The sequence below is a fragment of the Cervus canadensis genome, chromosome 24 (genome assembly GCF_019320065.1).
Source record: "Cervus canadensis isolate Bull #8, Minnesota chromosome 24, ASM1932006v1, whole genome shotgun sequence".
Taxonomy (NCBI): domain Eukaryota; kingdom Metazoa; phylum Chordata; class Mammalia; order Artiodactyla; family Cervidae; genus Cervus; species Cervus canadensis.
In genome coordinates, this window is record NC_057409.1 from 535,949 (window position 1) to 557,237 (window position 21,289).

The 21,289-nt window shown below is 61.4% G+C and overlaps 2 protein-coding genes across 12 annotated transcripts in view; one reads left to right on the forward strand and one right to left on the reverse strand.

Moving 5' to 3' along the window:
- CROCC (ciliary rootlet coiled-coil, rootletin) overlaps positions 1 to 12,732 on the forward strand; it is a 49,881-nt gene extending 37,149 nt beyond the window's left edge. For 4 of the 8 annotated variants that reach the window (XM_043444685.1, XM_043444681.1, XM_043444684.1 and 1 more), the window contains 9 exons: positions 5,236 to 5,405; positions 5,550 to 5,999; positions 7,923 to 8,138; positions 8,920 to 9,144; positions 9,514 to 9,663; positions 9,928 to 10,128; positions 10,290 to 10,418; positions 11,356 to 11,520; positions 12,209 to 12,732. In XM_043444685.1, the coding sequence (XP_043300620.1) occupies positions 5,236 to 5,405; positions 5,550 to 5,999; positions 7,923 to 8,138; positions 8,920 to 9,144; positions 9,514 to 9,663; positions 9,928 to 10,128; positions 10,290 to 10,418; positions 11,356 to 11,520; positions 12,209 to 12,295 (1,793 nt within the window). In that variant the 3' untranslated portion in view covers positions 12,296 to 12,732. Of the gene's footprint in view, positions 1 to 5,235; positions 5,406 to 5,549; positions 6,000 to 7,922; positions 8,139 to 8,919; positions 9,145 to 9,513; positions 9,664 to 9,927; positions 10,129 to 10,289; positions 10,419 to 11,355; positions 11,521 to 12,208 lie in introns of those variants that run through there. The other 4 variants (XM_043444683.1, XM_043444687.1, XM_043444682.1 and 1 more) reach the window with 3 other exon arrangements.
- Positions 12,733 to 13,892: 1,160 nt separating this feature from the next.
- Positions 13,893 to 19,941, reverse strand: MFAP2 (microfibril associated protein 2). 4 transcript variants are annotated; one of them, XM_043444694.1, is made up of 9 exons: positions 19,804 to 19,941; positions 17,824 to 17,979; positions 16,384 to 16,473; positions 16,187 to 16,213; positions 15,991 to 16,077; positions 15,823 to 15,867; positions 14,759 to 14,846; positions 14,557 to 14,630; positions 13,893 to 14,361 (listed from the first exon to the last, which is right to left on the reverse strand). In XM_043444694.1, exons 2-9 carry the CDS (start codon positions 17,858 to 17,860, stop codon positions 14,258 to 14,260), a joined length of 552 nt encoding a protein of 183 aa, XP_043300629.1. In that variant the 5' UTR covers positions 17,861 to 17,979; positions 19,804 to 19,941; the 3' UTR covers positions 13,893 to 14,257. The 4 variants fall into 4 exon arrangements, with proteins under 4 accessions (XP_043300629.1, XP_043300627.1, XP_043300628.1 ...); XM_043444692.1 differs by having other exon boundaries at positions 17,824 to 17,899; positions 19,804 to 19,874; XM_043444693.1 differs by having other exon boundaries at positions 16,384 to 16,470; positions 17,824 to 17,899; positions 19,804 to 19,841.
- Between the last annotated feature and the right edge of the window lie 1,348 nt (positions 19,942 to 21,289).

Genomic DNA, 21,289 nt, shown 5'->3' on the forward strand with positions numbered 1-21,289 from the left:
ACTTAGTGTGATAATCTCTAGGTACATCCATGCTGCTCCCAATGGCGTTGTTTTATTCTCTTCCATGACGGGTAGTAGCTCATTGTATACACGTACTGCATCTTTATCCATTCATCTTTGATGAACGTTTGGGCTGCTTCCGTGTCTTAATACTGTGAATAGTGCCGCTGAGAACACAGGGGTGTGTGCATATTTTTGAATTATGTTTTTGTCTGGGTAGATGCCCAGGAGTGGGATTGCTGGGTCATATGGCACCTCTAATTTTTAATTTTTTGAAGACCTCCTATACTATTTTCCATAGTGGCTGAGAGTGCTGCATCTTAACGTCCTTAACTCCTCTGGGTCTGTGTCCCTGTCCTCTATAATTGACTCCTGCCCCCTCTCCACCAGCTCCTCATCCTCTTCCGTCTCCCATCACAGCCGCCCACTCCTCCGTTCTGGCCTGTGGCCACTATGTCTACCCTAGAAAGATACACACTCAACCCAACCCCATTCCAGGAACTTCAGAAGAGATCCTCCCAACTGCCGTCTGCTCCCAAGGCCCAGGGGGTGACACTGGGAAAGTCAGCACTGCGCTTCAGGGGTGCAGGCAGCCTTTCGGGAAGCCCTCCTCTTGTCTCAGCCTAACCCCAGTCTCACCTTGACTCCTAGGGCTAGAAAATAGGTAAGGAAAAAGTCAAGGGATATTGCTGGTTGGAATGTAAAATAGAGCAGCCACAGTGAAAAAATAGTTTGACAGTTCCTTAAGCAACTAAACTTCAGAATTACTATTTGTTGTCGTTGTTGCTCAGTTGCTAAGTCATGTCCGACTCTTGGTGACCCCGGGGACTTCAGCGCGCCAGACTCTGTCCTCCATTATCTCCTGGAGTTTGCTCAAATTCATGTCTGTTGAGTTCGTGATGCTATCTATCTATCTCATCCTTTGCTGTCCCCTTCTCCTTTTACCTTCAATCCTTCCCAGCATGAGAGTCTTTACCAATGAGTCGGCTCTTTGCATCAGGTGGCCAAAGTATTAGAGCTTCAGCATCTGTCCTTCCAATGAATATTCAGGATTGATTTCCTTTAGGATTGACTGGTTTGATCTTCTTTCAGTCCAGGGGACTCTCAAGAGTCTTCTCCAACACCACAGTTCAAAAGCATTAATTTTTCAGTGCTCAGCCTTCTTTATGGTCCAGCTCTCACATCTGTTTATGGCTACTGGAAAAAAACATAGCTTTGACTATGCAGACCTTTGTTGGCAAAGTGATGCCTCTGCTTTTTAATGCTCTGTCTGGGTTTGTGATAGTTTTCCTTCCAAGGAGCAAGCATCTTTTAATTTCATGACTGCAGTCACTGCAGTGATTTTGGAGCCCAATTACCATATGACTCAACAATTCCACCCCTAGGTATATACCCAAGAGAATTGAAAAGAGGCACTTGAATAGATATTGTGCAGCATTTCAAAGTGTGCATGAGCAGGTGAATTGATAATGTAGTATTTGAATACAATGGAGTTTATTCAGCCTTAAGAAAGAGGGCCATCTTGACCTGTGCTGCAAGGTGGATGAATTTTAATAGCATTATATTAAGTGAAATAAGCTGGTCACAAAAGGACAAATACAAGGACTTCCCTGGGGATCCAGTTAAGACTCAGCACTTTCACTGCAGGGGGCATGGGTTCGATCCCTGGTGAAGGACCTAAGATCCCATAAGCCATTTGACCCCCCCCCAAAAAAAAGAACAAATATAGTATAATTCTACCCATAGAAAATATTTAGAACAGACATTCATGGAGACAGAATTTAGAGATTGCCAGAGGTGTGGGGAAGGGAGGATTAGGAGTTACTGCTCACTGGTTTTAGAGTTTGTGGTTGTATTTGTCTGCTAGGGCTACTGTAACAAAGCAGCCCAAACTGAGTGGCTTAAACAAGGGAAATTTGTGTCTTGTGGGTCTGGAGACCAGAAATCCAAGGTCTGGGTGTTGACAGGGCCATCCTTCCTCTGCAGAGTTAGGGAAGAATTTGCTCCAGGCTCCGAGCTTCTGGTAGCTTCTTGACGGCAGCAGCATATCCCGGTCCTCACGTGGGGTCTCCTTGAGGGTGTGTCCAAGCCCCCCCTTTGTGGCTGTGCCAGCTCTTAGTTCCAGCGTGTGAGCTCTCAGTTGCAACCTGTGGGAACTAGTTCCCTGACCAGGGATCTAACCCAGGCCTCCTGCATTGGGAGCATGGAGTCCTAGCCACTGGATTCCCAGTGAAGTCCCCCAAATGTCCCCTTCTGTTAGGACACCAATCGTATTGGATTAGGGTCCCCCCTCCTCCAGTGTGGGGCTTCCCTGGTGGTTCAGGCGATAAAGAATTTGCCTGCAGTGTCGGAGAGGCGGGTTCCATTCCTGGGTCTGGAAGATCCTCTGGAGAAGGGAATGGCAACCCACTCCAGTATTCTTGCCTGGAGAATCCCAGGGACAGAGGAGCCTAGTGGGCTGCTGTCTCTGGGGTCGCACAGAGTTGGACAAGACTGAAGTGACAGCAGCAGCAGCAGCAGCAGGCAGAGACTGGAGGATGCTAAGGGCAGGCAGACTCCTCATCCTGCAGTTCCCATGTTGACCTCTAGGTGCCGTCCTGTTTCTGTCTGCCCTCCCCGCTCCCTCCTCTTCACTGCCCATCATCTCCCAAGCAGAGTTTGTTTTTCTGCAGGGAGATATGGGCACCTGCATTCCAATCTCAGCCCTGGATCTTCCAAGCTTTGAGGCCAAGCAAATCACTTAAGAAAAGGTGGCAAGGATACCCAGAAGAACTATAGAAAAAAGATCTTAATGACCCAGATAACCACGATGGTGTGATCACTCACCTAGAGCCAGACATCCTAGAATGCAAAGTGAAGTGGGCCTTAGGAAGCATCACTACGAACAAAGCTAGTAGAGGTGATGGAATTCCAGTTGAGCTATTTCAAATCTAAAAGATGATGCTGTGAAAGTGCTGCACTCAATATGCCAGCAAATTTGGAAAACAGCAGTGGACACAGGACTGGAAAAGGTCAGTTTTCATTCCAATCCCTAAGAAAGGCAATGCAAAAGAATGTTCAAACTACTGCACAATTGGCACTCATCTCACATGCTAGCAAGGTAATGCTCAAAATTCTCCAAGCCAGGCTTCAACAGGACTTGAACCGAGAACTTCCAGATGTTCAAGCTGGATTTAGAAAAGGCAGAGGAACCAGAGATCAAATTGCCAACATCTGTTGGATCATTGGAAAAGCAAGAGAGTTCCAGAAAATCATCTACTTCTGCTGTATTGACTATGCCAAAGCCTCTGACTGTGTGGATCACAACAAACTGTGGAAAATTCTGAAAGAGATGGGAATACCAGACCACCTGACCTGCCTCCTGAGAAATCTGCATCCAGATCAAGAAACAACAGTTAGAACCGGACATGGAAAAATGGACTGGTTCCATATTGGGAGAGGAGTACAGCAAGGCTGTATATTGTCACCCTGTTGATTTAACTTATATTCAGAGTACATCATGCAAAATGCTGGGCTGGATGAAGCACAAGCTGGAATCAAGGTTGCCAGGAGACATATCAATAACCTCAGATATGCAGATGATACCACCATTACGGCAGAAAGCAAAGAGGGCCTGAAGAGCCTCTTGATGAAAGTGAAAGAGGAGAGTGAAAAAGTTGGCTTAAAACTCAACATTCAGAAAACGAAGATCATGGCATCTGGTCCCATCACTTCATGGGAAATTGATGGGGAAACAGTGGAAACGGTGGCTGATTTTATTTTTTTGGGCTCCAAAATCACTGCAGATGCTGACTGCAGCCATGAAATTAAAAGACGCTTGCTCCTTGGAAGAAAAACTATGACCAACCTAGACAGCATATTAAAAAGCAGAGATGTTACTTTGCCGACAAAGGTCCATCTAGTCAAGGCTATGATTTTTCCAATAGTCATGTATGGATGTGAGAGTTGGACCACAGAGAAAGCTGAGTGCCAAAGAATTGATGCTTTTGAACTGTGGTGTTGGAGAAGACTCTTGAGAGTCCCTTGGACTGCAAGGAGATCAAACCAGTCCATCCTAAAGGAAATAAGTCCTGAATATTCATTGGAAGGACTGATGTTGAAGCTGAAACTCCAATACTTTGGCCACCTGATGAGAAGAACTGACTCATTGAAAAAGACCTTGATGCTGGGAAAGATTGAAGGCAGGAAGAGAAGGGGACGACAGAGGACGAGATGGTTGGAGGGCATCACCAACTCGATGGACATGAGTTTGAGCAAGCTCCGGGAGTTGATGATGGACAGGGAAGCCTGGCGTGCTGCAGTCCATGGGGTCGCAAAGAGTCAGACACGACTGAGCAAATGAACTGACAAAATCCACTCTGAGCCTGTGCAGCCTGTGAAGGGGGGAGATTGGTCCTTACCTCTCAGGGAATTACTGTGAGGATGAAATGAGGTGATGTAGGGAAAGCATCGGTCCAGCGTCTGGCCCATTGTAAGCACTCGGAGTGTGTGTGTTAGTCGCTCAGTTGTGTCTGACTCTGCGATCCCATGGGCAGTAGCCCTCCAGGCTCCTCTGTCCATAGAATTCTCCAGGCACGAATACTGGAGTGGGTTGCCATTCCCATCTCCAGGAGATCGTCCTGACCCAGGGATTGAACCTGGGGCTCCTGCACTGGTAAGGCAGATGCTTTACCGTCTGAGCCGCCAGGGAACCCCTAAGTGGTCAGTATAGGGAGGTACTGAAGCGAGGCAGTGTGAACCCATAGCCTGGGCCCTGGGATGGAGCCTTCATGGTGCTTGTGGTCTGGGTGGGGGGCAGACACTGGACCCCCAGGAGGTGGGGAGGAGCTCACCCCAACCCAAGGCTGGGGTCAGGGAGGCCTCTGAGGAGTGGTCTTTACATTGAGGCCTAAAGGAATGGGCCAGAGAAGCCTTGGGGAGAGAAGAGAATAATAGCATGTACAGAGACCCTAGAGCCTTTGTAAGGAGGAATGTGGGACCCTGGGAGCTGTGGGTGGTATCAACTGGCCCGGTTATAAGGAGAGAGATGGATGCTAGGGCGAGCAGCAGGGGATGGCCAGGACAGGGGTGTGATTTTGAGGGTTGTGAGTGGTGATCAAAGGTGAAGTGAGAGGGTGAGCGGACCCAGCCGGTGCCATGGGGAGCTCACGGGCGGCGGGGCGCAGCAGGCACGATGCACTGGGGCTGTGCAGAGGCCCGTGGCTCCTGTGTTCCCCAGCCTGTCTCCTCCTCTAGGAAGCGTGGAAGGGCTCAGTAGCCCCGACCCCGTGGAACACGGCCCCGCGTCCCAGCCGCCCTCCCCAGGACCGGCCGTCTCCCCGGGGCCTGCAGACCTGGACCCGGAAGCGGTGCGGGGCGCCCTGCAGGAGTTCGTGCAGGAGCTGCGGGACGCCCAGCGAGAGCGGGTGAGGGGCAAGGGGCCACGGAGGGAGCCGCGGACCAGAGAGAGCGGGCGAGGGGCGAGGGGCCGCGGGGGGAGCCACGGCCAGGGCCCCGCGCGGGGCTGCCAGTCAGAGCCGGGTCTCCTCCCCGCCTGACCCGGGCCGCAGGATGAGCTTCGCGTCCAGACGAGCGCCCTGAGACAGCAGCTGGCTGAGACGGAGGCCTCACGGGACGGCGCGGCCTCGCGGGCCAGGCAGCTGGAGAAGGCCGTGGTCGAGAGCGAGGAAGGTGGGTCTACCCCGGTGTCCTCGCCTCGGTCTCACGCTTTTCACATGGAGGCAGGAGATAGTCTCCTCCGGGGGGGAGGGAGGTGCCTCACGTCCAGACCCACACCTCCCAGGGCTCGGATGGCTCAGGTCTCGGCCGAGCCTGACGGGCCGGGTGGGGCCACAGCCCGCCGCAGCGTGGATGGGCGGCTGAGCGGGGCGCAGGCCGAGCTGGTGCAGCAGGAAGAGAATTCGCGGCGCGCTGAGCGGGAGCGCCGGGCGGTGCTGGACCGCGTGGCCGCCCTGGAGAGGAGCCTGCAGGCCACAGAGAGCGAGCTCCAGACCAGCCAGGTAGGCGGAGGGGGGCCACGGGGGGCTTGGGTGTGCCTGCGTGGGTGTCTGCGAGCGCTCCCGTGCATGGATGTGTGTGAGCCCTCCCATGCATGGGTGTCTGAGTGCTCCTGTGCGTGGGTGTGAGTGCTCCTGTGTGTGGGTGTTTGTGAGCACTCCCATGTGTATGTGTCTGTGAGTACTCCTGTGCATGGAAGTCTGTGAGTGCGCCTGTGTGTGGATGTCTCTGAGTGCTCCCGTGCGTGGATGTGTGTGCCTGTGTGGGTATCTGAGTGCTCCCATCCGTGAGGGGAGGTCTGTGAGTGCTTCCGTGCGTGGGTGTCTGAGTGCTCCTGTGCGTGGGTGTGAGTGCTCCCTTGTGTGGGTGTCTGAGAGTGCTCCCGTGTATGGGTGTCTGTGAGCACTCCCATGTGTATGTGTCTGTGAGTGCTCCCGTGCATGGAAGTCTGTGAGTGTGCCTGTGTGTGGATGTCTGTGAGTGCTCCCGTGCGTGGATGTGTGTGCCTGCATGGATGTCTGTGAGTGCTCCCATCCGTGAGTGGAGGTCTGTGAGTGCTCCCGTGCATGGATGTGTGTGCCTGTGTGGGTGTCTGTGAGTGCTCCCATGCGTGCGTGTTTGTGAGGGATCCCATGTATGGGTGTCTGTGAGTGCTCCTGCGCATGGGTATCTGTGTGCGCTCCCATGTATGTCTGTTCTGTCTGTGTGGGTCTCTCAGCACCTATTGCAGTGATCAGCTTGTGACTTTCTCCAAAAGCACGTGCAGATTTTGTTGTCTGGTTTCATACTGAAGTCATTAGTCTGTAGAAGAAAGAGTCTGGGCATTTACAGCTGACAGACATAGGTTCAAGTTCTTGCCTCACCATGTGATTTTCATTTTTCTCATCTAGGAAAGGGGGAGACTAGTAATTCTCTCGTAGAGACTGTGCATGTACACGGTGAACACGCAGACGGTGCTCACAGGACCTCTGTTTCCTTTGCCTCTGTAGTCGCGCCAGGGCTGTTCTGGGGGTTTATGTGTGTTTGGGGATGTCTATGTATTCGTGTGTGTGTGTGTGTGTCTGGGGCAGGACACACAGGTCCTGGTGCCGACAGTCAGGCTGCTGGAGGCTTGAGCCCTTCTTACAGGCACAGATTCCCCCGTACCCTCCCCCAGCCTTCCTGCCTGCCCCCGCAGCCCGCCCCCCCCCCCTGGCTGCAGGCCGAGCTTGAGCTGGCTTGTTGTGTCTGCGGCTCCAGCTCTGGCCGTGGGCCTAGCCGCAGGGGCGCGGGAGGCGGCCAGGAACAAAGCTGGGAGTGAGCCAGCGCAGGGCAGTGGGGCCCAGACACGGCAGGGCTGGGGCTCGAGCCCGTGGACAGGGGGCCGGGCCTGGGGGGCTGCAGTCAGAGCACCCCCGTGACCTGCCCGGCTCTGGAATGGCGACAGGAAAGGGACTCTGGTCTGTCTTCCTACACTGTCCCCAATCCCCAGGTCCCTTCAACAGCTCACCCTGCCTAGGGTGGGGAGGATCACCATTCCTTACAACCCCGGGGGACCCTGGGCCCCTGCCCACCTGGCAGCTCTGGGCCGCTCTCTAGAGAGCCATGGTGTGGAGCAGGGAGGCCCTGGAGTCTGCACTTTTACACCCCCCACCCCCCAGTGCTCTGTGAGCACCCAGGTTGTGGGCTCCCTGGATGTGCAGGGAGGGAGGCTGAGCCTGGACCACACGGCCTGTGAGACTCGGGTGGAGCTGGAAAGCGCCCTGGGGTCCCCAAGTGACCCCGCGAACGGGGGAGGCACTGAAGCCCCAGGAGAGTCAGGCTGACCCCTGATCCCACGGCGAGTGGCTGGACCGGCCCCTTCCAGGCCGACCCTCACTTTCTCCACGGGCCCTGAGGGATGTGGGGAGCATGGGTGGTCTGCCCTCACCCTCCCCCACCCCCAGGAGAAGCTCAGCAAGATGAAGGCCAACGAGGCGAAGCTGGAGAGCGACAAGCGGCGTCTGAAGGAGGTGCTGGACGCGTCAGAGAGCCGCAGCGTGAAGCTGGAGCTGCAGCGGCGCGCGCTCGAGGGGGAGCTGCAGCGCAGCCGCCTGGGCCTGAGCGAGCGGGAGGTGCAGACGCAGGCCCTGCAGCAGCGGGCGGACTCGCTGCAGAGGCAGGTGGGCCCGCCCCCCGCCCCGCGCCGGGGGCATGGTGGGAACCCCACGCTCCCAGCAGCCCCGAGGCAGCATGTGCATCGTCATCACCCCGTTTCATGGATGGACAGGTGGAGGCTCACAGACCTGGTATCTTTGCCTGAGATCATGGAGCTAAGCAGGTGCAGGGCAAAAATGAGAATGTAGGACTGTTTGATGATGGAGTCTGCACTGAAAGGAGGTGTATGGAGAGACAGAGACTTCACTCATTTTCTTTTTTTCTTTAAATATTTATTTATTTTGGCTGCACTGGCTTAGTTGAAGCATGTGGGATCTTTAGTTGTGGCATGCTAAGTCTTAGTCATAGAAGGTGGGATCTAGTTCCCTGACCAGGGATCAGTCCCAGGTCCCCTGCATTGGGAGTGTGGAGTCTTAGCCTCTGGACCACCAGGGAAGTGCTTAGTTTTCCTTTTTTTGCCTTGGCTGCCAGGAAGCTTGGCTCTTAACTGGAATGTTCAGTAGCTCTGCTAGCCCTACACCATCACCCGCCTAAGCCAAGAACACAAAAACTGTCAGGGTGGTACCCTTTCTCCTCCATAGCGGTGGGGAGACCACGGGGTCTGGGGCAGCTGGGTTGATGGCACCTGAAAGAGGGTACTTAACTGGCAGTGCTTCTCGGGCCAAGCGGCCGTTGGCAGAGCCTGTGGGAGCGCCTGGGAACAAGGCGTGTCTATGACAAAGGCCTGGAGAGAGGTGGCAGGCTTGGCCTGGGCACACCTGGACTGTTCAGGCCGTCCTCTCCCAGGTGGCGGACGGCGAGATGAAGGCGGGCACTCTGCAAGTGACGGTGGAGCGGCTGAGCGGGGCCCTGGCCAAGGTGGAAGAGAGTGAGGGCCTCCTGCGGGACAAGGTGCAGGGCCTGACAGAGGCCCTGACCCGGAGCAGCGCCAGCCTCACCAGCACCCAGGACAAGAACGTGCAGCTGCAGAAGGCCCTGACTGCCTGTGAACATGACCGTCAAGTGCTCCAAGTATGGGGGATCCCAGGGCCCAGCTGTGGGGGGGGCCGTGGAGAGCTGGCCCCTGGGAGCCGTCCATGGGCGCATCCCTTGTGGGGGGTGCGGCCCAGTACGTGGATTGGCCAGTGAGAGGAGGCTGTGGGGGGTCACGATGGCCAGGATGGGGTGCAGAGCCCCAGGGCAGGCCCACGGGAGCAGGGCTGGGGTGTGAGGGCTTCCCGCCTCATGAGGGGCCGTGGCCAGGCCTGTGCTCTGGCTTACCATGCAGGTGAGAGGACTGCTGCTTTACAGGCTGTGAGCCTGGTCTGGAGGTACTGGGCAGAGGGGAGCCCTTTGCCCAGGGCCCCTGGGCAGCCTGGCCCTGTCCGCCTTTTCCCCCAGGAGCGGCTGGAGGCCGCGCGGCAGGCGTCATCCGAGGCGCGGAAGCAGAGCAGCTCCCTGGGTGAGCAGCTGCAGACCTTGCGGGGCGAGCTGGCAGATCTGGAGCTGCAGCGGGCGGAGGCTGAGGGGCGGCGGCAGCAGCTGCAGGAGGTGAGGGCCAGGGGCGCCCCACTCGCCTCCACCTCCTCCCAAGGCCGGACCCCGCCTCCGGGAGGCAGCGCGGCTCCTTCGTCGTGTCCCCGTTATTTACTCAGGTGCAGGACTGAGGCCCCAGGACTGTTCCTTGCCGCGGGCCTCCTAATAGCCACGTCTCTCGCGTGGGCCGGGTAGCTGGCCTCATCATCCCCAGTGTGATGGGGCTCCGGTGCCCACCCTGAGGCCTGGGGGTCAGGGGCTCGCTGGCTTCTGCTGCAGGCGCTGCGGCAGCGGCAGGAGGCTGAGGCCGCGGCCCTGCACACGGCCCAGAAGGCGCAGGACGAGCGGCGGCAGCTGCAGGAGCGCCTGGGGAGCCTGCAGCGCACCCTGGCCCGGCTGGAGGCTGAGAAGCGGGATGCGGAGTGCTCAGCCCTGCGGCTGGAGAAGGAGCGGGCAGCCCTCAAGAGCACACTGGGCAAGGTGGGCTGTGCCCCTCGGGCCCTCCCTGGGCTGCCCCCGGGTCCAAGCCCTGCCTGTGTGTGCCCGCTGGCCTGGCCCTCTAGCTCAGCACCCCTCCCTGAGCCCCCCGGGACCTCCCTCCTTCCCCGGGCACCCTGATGCCCCCTGCCCACCCCACCCAGGTGGAAAGGGAGAAGCTCCGCAGTCACGAGGACACGGTGCGTCTGAACGTGAAGGGCCGCCTGGACCGCACGCTCACGGGGGCAGAGCTGGAGCTGGCTGAGGCCCAGAGGCAGATCCAGCTGCTGGAGGTCTCAGTGCTGCCCACCCCGCCCCTCTGCCCCTCTGCAGCCCAGGACCCAGCTCCCTGCCCCTACAGCCTGCACGCCCAGACAGTCCTGAGGGGGCGGCCCAGAGCCAGGCCTCAGAGGGAGGGGTCCTCTCCAAAGTGGAGAGAGATGGAAATGCTAAAGGCCTGTCAGCGCGTATGCGTGTGTGCTCACGCTTGGGGGGGTGTGCTCACGCTTGTGGCCATAGAGAGCCATGAGTGTATGCGAGAGGACTGTTGTGCGTGTAGCGTGGACCTTGTGGGTGGATGTGGCGTGTATCGGGACTAGGATGTATCATCTGTATAGTGTATCTTTGTGTACAGATGCTTCTCTTTTGAATACTTTTACCTGTGGCCATGCCGGGCCTTCATTGCTGCGGGCTTCCCCTGGGTGCAGAGGCCCCTCTCAAGTGTAACCCCAGCCTCTCACTGCAGCAGCCTCTGGTCGCGGCGCGGGCTCTGGAGCCCAGGCTCAGCAGCTGTGGTGTGTGGGACCCCCAGGACCAGGGATCGAGCCCGTGGCTCCCGCACTGGCGGGTGGAGTCGTCACCGCTGCGCCCTCGGGGGAGCCCTGGGTGTCTTCTTGGACGTGTGTGTGTGAGAGTGTTGGGCTTTTGGACACATGTGAACACAGGTTGTTACATGCTTGCTTGTATGACTGTATGTATACGGGCTTGTCTCTGCATTTGAATGTGTGTGTGTGCGCGCGCATGCTCCTGAGTGGATCACTCAGCAACCTGACTCAGGATTCGCAGGCCAGGAGGGCTGGGTGGGGGAAGACAAGGCTCTGGTCCTGCAAGCCTCGCTTTGCCTGCAGCGACCCGCGGGCTCCCACCCAGAGAGGGCCTGGCCCTTCACACTCGCACACATGTGTGTGCGCCCATCGAGGCCCCAGGCCTGACCGGCGGCCCCTCCCGCAGGCCCAGGTGGCAGCGCTGGAGCAGAACCACAGCCCGGCCGGCCTGGAGGCCGCGGAGCTGCAGCAGGAGGTGGAGCGCCTGCGCGGCGCCCAGGTGCGGACGGAGCGCGCGTTGGAGGCGCGGGAGCGCGCCCACCGGCAGAGGGTGCGGGGGCTGGAGGAGCAGGTAGGCGGGGGCTCTGTGTCAGGAGGCTGAGCCCGGAGCTGGGGGGTAGGGGGAGGGGCGAGAGAGGGCGGGCCTCACTGCCACTTGCCCCTTTTGGGCGTAGGTGCTCGCTGGTGCCCGTAACTGAGGCGGTCGGGGTAGACCCAGGCTGGTGTCAGCCACGGCTGGACCCAGGGGCTCAAGTGAGGTCACTGGAGCTCGGTCCCCTCTCCGTAGCTCCGTGCCTGGTCGGGCCGTCTTGTGGATGGCACAGCTGGCCTCAGGATAACCTAGCGATTCAGTCCCCGGGGCTCAAGGGGCCGTTTTCCCTGAGAGCAACAGCCAGAGTCCCAAGGGCGCTCCTCCTGGACGAGCTGAGCTCATAGGCTCCCCGTGACCGTCCCCATCACGTCTGCAGGGCAAGCCTGCCCCGTGGGTCAGGCCGGGGCCCAGGTCCACCCTGGAGTCCAGCTAGCACCAGGCCTGTCCTGGTGGTGGGAGGGGATGGGGCCCCTGAGGAGAGGCCGGGCAGTCCGGAGAGCCCCAGCCGCTCCGCGGAGTGGAACGAGAAGGGGAGGGGATACCCCGGCTGTTAGGACACGTGGCTTTTCCTGGAACGTGGCCCCCGGCCTTCTGGGGTCCCAGCCCTCTCCCCGGCGCTGAGCCCAGGCTGGGCCTGGGTGGGCCCTGCTTCCTCGTTCTTCTCCAGGTGTCCACGCTGAAGGGGCAGCTGCAGCAGGAGCTTCGAAGGCGCTCAGCCTCCTTCTCCCCGCCCTCCGGGCCCCCGGAGAACTGAGCACCTCTGCCGGCATCCTGGCGACGGGGCCTGGGGCTGGGCCGGACTGGAGGGGCGCCCTCATTGGGGTCCAGGGGGCCTGAGCCGGAGCTCGCAGGGGCGAGGGGTGGGGTGCCAGGGCCAGGATGGGGCTCCAGCCTGTCAGAGCCACCCCTTGGGGGCCCCCTCAGCCCCTTCCCGGGAGGGCCCCCTGAGGACTGGGCTGGAGAGACCTGCCCCCACTGACCCTGGGCGCAGGTGCGCTGGCCGTGAGGGTCGCACCTGGGGCAGGCCTGCTGGCCACTCAGAAGTCTGTCCGTCTTAGTTCAGTGCTTGTCAGCAAGTTCCTCAGAGTTCAGAGTCACTGTATTTTTATACCTTTTTACAATGTTAACTGTTCAAAACTGTTGTGTTTTTTGTAACAACTCCATTTTTTAAAGAATGCTTTGTACAGATGTGTCCTTTTGCTGTTATTATGCCTCCTGGGAGGTGGGGAGACTGGAGGACCCTGGGGCCAGAGAGTTGGGGTCCCCTAGTGAGGGGTGCGCAGGGACGTGGAGGAGACTTTAGAAAGGCCCGTGGGGAAAGGTAAGGAACCTCACAGGACGGCGGGGTGCGGAGGCCGCCAGAGTCCTGGGCCACGCACCCATTTAACAGACGGAGCCGTTGAGGCTTGGGGCTGGGCCCAGCTCTGCTCTTCCCAGCTGAAGCTTTCTGCCCTTTTCTCTGGCTCCTCCTCAGGACAGGGTGCACCCCCGAAGCACCAGCAGGGCTTCCAGGCGGCACAGTAAGAAGGGCAGGCCTGGGCGTGGACCTGCGTCTGGCCTAGCCCTGCTGGGTGATCCCGGGCACAGCTGCTTAAGCTGTCAGCCTCAGGAAGGTGGGGACCTGCCTCCCAGGCCGGCGACAGGGGAGCACACACAGCACCTAGTCCGTGCTTCCAAGGAGACGTGCCTCTCAGCCCCCGGAGCCCAGCGGCATCAGGGTCTGCCCTGCCACTGACCGCTGTGGGCCCCAGGGGTGGGGAGTTACGGACTGACTCTCGGCTTGGTTTCCTGTCTGTAAGATGGGATGTTACCCGTGCCCACCGCACAGGTTAAAGGCTTAAAGAGGACTGTGTGCTGACCCTCAGACAGAGCCTGGTCTCCCTGTGCTTCTCAGAGGGTGCTGTTCAAACGGCCGGCCTGCTTCTGCCCTCTGAAATGCACCAGGCCTCCCTCCCCGCAAACGCCCTTGACGCCAGAGCCCACGACCCAACCCTGTAGCACCCTCAGGTGCCCGCACAGGCGGCCTCCACCCTGCCGGAGCCCTTCCCGGTGACAGGGGCCTCAGAGCCCCCGCAGCCCTGACAGTGAGGAGGCTGTGTTCGTAAACCTTCCATTTCTGATACAGCCTCCTGCAACGCACACAGAGCCCGGGGGCGGGGCGGTTGTCAGGGCCCACCTTTCTGGGCAGAGCTGAGCTGAGGCAGCCGCGAGGGGCAGGGCTGGCACTGCGGAGGCCACGGCCAGAAACGGCCCTTCCCCAGGGGGGCTGAGCAGCCTCGGGGAGGACACACAGGGTTGGAGGTCCGCGGCCATCTCCTCTGCACTCCCCACCGAAAAAGGGACTCCGTGTCTTTCGTAAAAACCTGTTTTTAATTTTGTATAAAACAAAGGTGGTCTACGCCCAGGGGCTGTAGGAGATTCAAGCAGACCAGCTGGGGTGGGGGGTCACCGCCTACCTTGGGGGGGGGGCGGGACGAGGGACACACATCAGGGACCCAGGTCCCACAGAGCGCCCGGGACATCCCCCACCCGGGGGCAGAGACTGGCCCTTCGGGAGCCCCCTTGTGGCCCCGGGGGTGGCCCCAGGCTAGGGGAGCAGCCGCGGCAAGCCCCAGGCCCACAGCCCTCTAACAGGACAAGAAGAACGTCAGACGGGAGGAAAGCACCAGGTCGGGCAGAGCCTGGGGGCCCTGGGTCGGCAGGGGGCCAGCTCCCCCTAGCAGCCCCCGCAGCTCCGGGCACAGGCGGCTGCCACAGACTGGCACAGGCCGCTGCTGGCCAGCACGCCGCACTTGGAGAACTTGTCACGGCACAGGTCAGCTGTCGGGAGGGCAGGAAGGGGCTGGGGTCAGCACAGGGCCAGGTGAGGGAACTGCCACGCGCCCCAGCCTGGGTGACCGGGTTGTCTGAGGATGAGACGGGCCGGGAGGGGAGCCCAGCTCGGAGCCACGATGGATAAATAAGAGGTCAGGCAGGGGCTGGGGCCAGGGGAGGGGCGGGGTGGGGGCTGCCTACCCCGCAGGAGCTCCTCGTGGGCACAGACCGTCCGGACGCAGATCTCCTTATTGACGACATACACGCGGCGGAGGCTGAGGGGACGGACCAGGAGGGCTCAGCCCGGGGAGGGGACCCCATGCCCAACCCCGGCTGGGGGCTCACTTCAGGATCACTGTCTGTCCCCACCCCACGGGGCTGGCTGGAGCTCCCGCCCCCTCACCTGTAGAAGCAGACCTCGTTCAGACACTGCTTGCAGGGCTTGTGTATGGAGTAGAGGCGGGTACACGGGTACTGCTCCTCGCGGCAGTCTGGGTGACACGTGGGGTCAGCGCGCTGCAGCTCAGGGCTCAGAGCTGGGGGCTGCCCCCAACCGCACCCCCAGGGGCCTGGCTCTCGGGGCCAGGAACCCCTGCACCCTCAGGCCCAGCCTAAACACACGAACACACACACTTACAAAGACACACATGCCCACGCACACACAGCACTGCCAGACCTTCCAGGCTGCCCAATTTTATCCAACACTTTTATACACATGTGAACTCACAACCACACCAAGAGGCCTATATCCAAACAGACTGAAGTTCAAACACAAACCTACAGCCACACACAGGCCCGGAAACGCACGGCAGCCTCACAGGAGGGCCATCATACGGGATGGGTCCCCCACACACAGGCCAGCGGGCTCCTGGCCGGGGCAGCCCCGAAAAGCTGGGCTTCCTGCCCCCCAGCACCACCTGCCGGGGGGACTTCCTGCCAGCCGCTCCCCTCCCTGTGTCTAGAGGCTCCTCCCAAGGCCACAGCCAGTCCAGACCCCTGCCCAGCACAGGGCAGAGGGGTCTCCCAGAGCTGCCAGGGGCCCTGCTGACCTCAAGCAGGGGCGCCTCTGCAAGGCCCCCAGCCCACCACCTACCCCAGCAAGAGCGAGAGGCCTGGCTGTGTCCAACCTCCCAGGCCCCCCACCCCCTAACTCCCGGGGCCCCTCTAACTCCCAGGGCCCCCTCTGTCTGACCTCCTGGGACCCCCCCACCCCCTAACTCCCGGGGCCCCCTCTGTCTCCGACCTCCCGGGACCCCCACCACCCCCTAACTCCCGGGGTCCCCTCTGTCTCTGACCTCCCGGGCCCTCCTCCACCCCCTAACTCCCGGGGCCCCCTCTGTCTCCGACCTCCCGGGACCCCCACCACCCCCTAACTCCCAGGGCCCCCTCTGTCTCTGACCTCCTGGCCCCCCCACCCCCTAACTCCCGGGGCCCCCTAACTCCCGGACCCTGCCCCGTCTCTCTTACCCAGAGGCCCCGGCTCCGTGGGCTCCGTCTCCACAGTCCCCGGTTCTGGAGTTAGGGGGGAGGCAGGCAGAAACCATTGGGACAGATGGTCCCGGGCAGGCTGGGGTCCCCTCTCCAGCCCTGGGCAGCCCTCCCCACCCCCAGGGTTGGCTGGAGCTGGCAGCCTACCTACGGTGGGGGCTGGGATGACTTCCTGCTGGACTTGCTGCTGGGACTGGAACTGGAACTGTTCCTCGGGTGGCCGAGGCGTCATCTCTGCCAGGAGAGGCGGTAAAGGGGTCTGCTCCCTCCCCCAGCCCCCGCAGGCCTCCACGGACTCCCCACCCCACTGCCTGTCCATGCCATCCTACCCTCAGCCCTTTACCTGGGTAATCATAGTAGTCCGGATTGTCTGGAAATAAAGATGTGGAATTGGTGGGGGTCAGGCTAGCCCCCAGGCACAGGGCAGCCAGGGCCCACAGCCCTGAAAGTCTGTCTCCCACCGCCCCACCTGACCCCCGGCCGAGCCACGCCAATCTAGGGAGCGGGCTGGGGGAGCCTGGGGGCGGGCGGCAGGCTTACCGATCTGGTCGCTGTAGTGGGTGTACTGCACGTGGTCTGGGTACGGAGGCAGTGGGTCCAGATCATACTGGCCCTGAGCCAGCAGGCCTGCTATGGGGAGACAGAGCTAAGTGGGTGTCCGGCAGGGAGAGGCAGCAGGGGCCCGGAGGACCCCTGAGGAAGGCAGAAGCCCCTCCGTTAGGCCTGAGAGATCCCCAGCAGACTCAGACCCACAGGATGCAAATGGCTTCCTTGTCCACAAAGGCCCTTACACGCCCCGGTCCTCAGCTGCCTCCCTGACCCGCTCCCCCATGCTGGCTCTTGGGCGCTCCTGCCTGCCCCAGGGCCTTTGCACTTGACTCTTCCTGGGCCTGACAGCCTGGTTAGCGTCTCCTTTGAAGCTCCTCCACTGAAGCTTCTGCTCTGCTCGCGGGCTTCCCAGGAGTCCACCTGCCAATGTGGGGGACCAGGGTTCGATCCCTGGGTCAGGAAGATCCCATGGAGATGGAAACGAACAACACCCACGCCAGTGTTCTGCACTGGAAAATCCCACAGACAGAGGAAACTGGTGGGCTATAGTCCACGGGGTCACCAAGAGCGGGACAGGACAGTCACAGGGACAGGCGACTGCCCTGGCGGTACAGCGGCTAAGATTCTGTGCTCCCGGCATGGGGCCCGGGTTCAATCCCTGGTCAGGGAACAGGAGCCCACATGCCTCGACTAAGGCCACTGCAAAAGATCCCAAGGGCCACAATGAAGCCTGAGGTTCCCACGTGCTGTAAGACGCGGCACAGCCAAAGAAATTAATATTGAAAGACAAGAGAAGACTTCGCTGGCCTACCCACCCACACCATCGCATCTTCCTGTTTATTTCCATCACAGCACTCAACACAACCTGGTGTTTATCACCTCGCCCTTCTCTAGACCAGCAGGGCAACACCACGCAAGGCAGGCATTTGCCCGCTAGATCACTGTGTCGCCAGGGCCTATCCCAGTGCCTGGCACAGAGGAGGGGCTCCAGAGATACCTGTTAAATGAACGAATGTTAGACCTGGCAGGCCCTTTGGGATCCCCACTGACAACTCTTTCAAGTGATGACCAGGGACCTCTCCAAGGTCAGGACTGTAGCTGAGCTGGCCCCAAAGGAGTGCAAATCCCAGGCCTTCAGACCCCCTTTCAGGGGCCTCCACTCCTGCACGGCGGCTCCCGGGAGGACCAGCCAGTAAGTGGAAAAGCGTGGACCCTGGTGCCTGGGCCTTGCCTGCTGCTGCAGAGGGTTGGGAGGCGCCCAGAGATGCCTCCAGACTTTGTGTGGGGGGGGTGTTGCCAGTCCAGCCTGTGGTCCAAGGGGTAGGAGGCCCTGGGGTTTGGGAAACTGAGTTCCGGCCGCAGGACAAGACCTGGAGGCCAGCTCCCTGTCTGCACCCACGCGGGCGCCCCAACAGCCCAGGTGCCGCTTACCAGGCAGGATGAGCAGGAAGAGGGAGGCGGCTCTCATGGCTCTCAGTGAGTGGGCTGCGCCGGTGTCCGGGGACAGCTGGAGAAAGAGGAGGGGCGAGCTGCTCCCCAGGCCAACACCCCAGGGCTGCAGGGTCACTTCTGCTCCCGGAATTCAGCCTGGAGAAGGGGGGCCCAGAACAGAGGCCAGGCAGACGGAGGGTCACGGAGAGCGGGCCTCAGGGGCGGCGACCACTTTGGAGGATCTGTCCCTGAGAGCCCACTGGGCGTTTGGCACCTGAGGGACTCCAGAGCTCCAGAGCTGATCGTGACAACAGACCCTACCCTGCCTGCCCACGCTCCACGGGCATTTCTAATCCCTGGCCCTGCTCTCCCCGCCACACAGATGCCCACCCTCTGCTCAGCACTTCTCCAGGAATCTAGTGCCCAGACCACGACCCCAGGCCCATCCTTGGGACCCCAGTCCTGCCCAACCAACATCACAGCCCAGACTCAGCAGTCGGCCAGGCCAGACCCGCACCTGCTCCCAATTAGCCCAGGGCCCAAGGCCTCCTGCTCAGCAGGAAACCACATGACCCCAGGCCCGAGGGACGGCCAGGCCAGGCTGGGCCAGGCTCCCGCCCCAAAGACGCCTCTCCCGCCAGGCCTCCCAGGACCCGGCTGACTCCATCACACGCTCACGGGACTGAGGGCTATTTGTCTGCTGGGCAGGAAGCACTCAGGGCGGGGTCTGGAAAGCGTCTCTCCCGAGCCTGGAGGGCAGCGCTCAAGGGGACTGCGGTCCCAGGGGCTGTGGACCGCCTGAACGGTATGACGAGAGTAGTTACGGGGGGCGGGGCCAGGCTCTTGAAGCTCGAGAAGCCCTGGGTGAGTCCCCTCTCCGGTCTGGCCCCACGGTGGACTTGGCAGAGTCGACAAGTCCTCACGGCCAGCCCCAGCTCAGTGGGGGGCAGCCTCCAGACTGTCCGCCTTCAGGCGGCGGGGTGGGGGGGGCTGGGAGAGAGTCCTGGGCTCACCCACGGTGGGGGGGGGCCCACCCTCCCACAACATGAGAAGTACTTCCAGACTGTTAACTGGAAACCTGCCTGCCTACCCCTGCCCCCTCCAGGCGGCGGGGACTCAAAGGAGAGGGGGGGGACGGGGGCAGAGACATGGTACCTCTCCTTCTGTAAGCCCCCCCACCCCTCCACCACCGGGTACCTCTCCTTCTGTGACCCCGGTCACCGCACACATTCCTCATCTCACTCCCCTCTCAAGCCTTACTGAGGAGGGAAGGGAGGGGAAGGGGTGAGGAAGGTGAGGCCTTTGACCCAGCTGCCCCGCAGGCTGGGTGTCCACTCTGAAAACTCTCGGCCTCCTCCTCGCCGGGGACCCAAGGCCTGGCGCTCCCCCAAGTCCTTCCTGTCCCCCATCTGGCTCCCAGGCGGGTTGGCGCTGTCACCACTTGAAGGCCCCACTTGGGGAGGTGGTTGGTGGGTTGGGTTGGGGTTCTGTCTGTTCCCAGAGCCCCTCCTAAGCCTCGAAGCCCCCCGCACGGGGCGCCCTGGCTCGCTGGGGGAAGGGGCCCCGGGCCAGGCCGTCTGGAGGAGAATCCGCGCGGAGGAAGGGGCCCCTCCAGGAGACGCGTCTGCAAGCGCGTCCAGACGGCGGGAGATCGGGCGGGGAGGGAGGCCGAAGCTGCGGGGCCGGGGGAGGCCCAGCGGGCCGGGGACGCACCCTGGGGGCCCGGCCTGCCCTGCCCTTTGTCTCCGTCCCCACCGCCCCGCGGACACCCCCGCCGGCCGCCACCCCTCTCCTCCGGGGAGACAAAAGCCGCCCCTCCCGAGGACCCAGGCTTCCCGGCGCTCTCTTACATCTGCTTAGACGGCCCCGGGGCCCGGGACCCTCAGCCCCTGGGGGCCCGCCGACGTCGGAGCCCGGGCCCCGCGCCGCCCGCCCGTGCCCCCTGCCCCGGCCCGCGCCCCCTGCCCGGCCCGAGCCTACCTGCGGGTCCCTGCGCGCCGCTCCGAGTCCGCGCGCCGCCGAGCCACCCCTCCGCCCCCCGCGCCCCGCTCCGGGCCCCCGACGGGGCGGGCGCCGCCCTCCCGCCCGGATCCGCTGGGTCCTAACGCGAGCGCCGCCGGGCCGCCGTGCTCCGGGAGGTGGGGGGCACGGGGCTGGCCTCGCGTCCTCTCGGAAGTTCGCACCTCGCAGGATGCGCCCCCGTCCTGTCCCCATCCCGCCTGGCCCGCTGTCAACGCGGTGAGGCGGGCGTACAGCCTCCGCCGGACACAGGACGGAGCCAGGCTCCCGAAGGGGACCGCGCGCCCTGCCCTCCGCTCCGGCTTCTCCCGGCTTCCAGGACGCCCTCCCGGGCCTCATGCGTCTCCCCAGGCAGCTCGCGGGCCGCAGCGGGCTTCCATAACCAGCGATTCTCTGGACCCACCGGCCACAGGCTACGGGGCCTGGCCCCACCATGTCCCCAGGACCCCAAACTCAGCGAGGATTCAAGTCCAGAATCACAGCCTCCTGACCCTCACCGCCCCCGGCCCCAGCCCCGGCCCCGGAAGGTGTTCCCTTCAGGGAGTGAGCCCACCACTCACACAGCTAACCCCCCACCCTCAGCCCGCTGAGCCCCCACTTCTAATCCTGAGTCCCTGATGCCTGCCATCTAGGCCTGCCCACGTGGCACTAGTGGTAAAGAACCTGTCTGCCAAAGCAGGAAACGCTGGTTCCATCCCGGGGTCCGTAAGATCCCCAGAGGAAGAAATGGCAACCCACTCCCGCATCCTTGCCTGGAGAGTCCCATGGACAGAGGAGCCTGGCGGGCTGCAGTCCCCGGGGTCACAGAGAGTCGGACGTGACTGAGCCAGTTAGCAGCAGGAGTAGGCCTTCCCAACAGGCCCGCCCTCACCCACTCACGGCGGACAGGGTGGGCGAGGGGAGGCTTCTACCCGAAGCCTTGCACGGGTGTCCCGAGGTACCTGGGAACAAGGCTGAACTCCCCTGGAGACCCCAAGGACCCAACCTTCACTGCAGTCCAGCTCTGCCTTCCCATTCCCTCTGCCTGGCCTCCCAACAGCCTCAGTGGCTTTTTGGCTGTTTCTCATCAAACCCCTTCCTCTACCTGCCACAGGGCCTTTGCCCAAGCTGTGTCTCACTCCTGCAACACTGATGAGTCGCTCCCCCGTCAGATGACAGATCAACCCCCCCCTCCTGAGCAGAGGCACCCCGTCCCCCGTCCCCAGCCATGGCCCCGGTGGCGCCTCTCCCCCCGAGCCCGTCCACCGCGCGGAGACCGGGACAAGCTCGGCTTCAGCCCATCCTCCGTTTTGCTCACTCAGCACAGAGCCAGGCTCAGAGCAGCTGTTCAGTAAACATGTGTGGAATGAATAAACTAACACACAGTGGATTCTCCTGGGAGACGAGCCAGGTGTGGGGGTTGAGGTCTCCTGCCTCTGGGGCCATCCTGCCTGGGCACAGGGGTCTA

Excerpts from the sequence above, each read along its gene's own strand:
- MFAP2 (XM_043444694.1), bottom strand. The coding sequence starts at position 17,860 with ATGAGAGCCGCCTCCCTCTTCCTGCTCATCCTGCCTG. Across the intron at positions 14,847-15,822 it reads CACGGAGCCGGGGCCTCTGG|ACTGCCGCGAGGAGCAGTAC; the intron begins GTAAGAGAGACG and ends CGTGTCACCCAG. Across the intron at positions 14,362-14,556 it reads CCACGAGGAGCTCCTGCGGG|CTGACCTGTGCCGTGACAAG; the intron begins GTAGGCAGCCCC and ends CCCTCCCGACAG.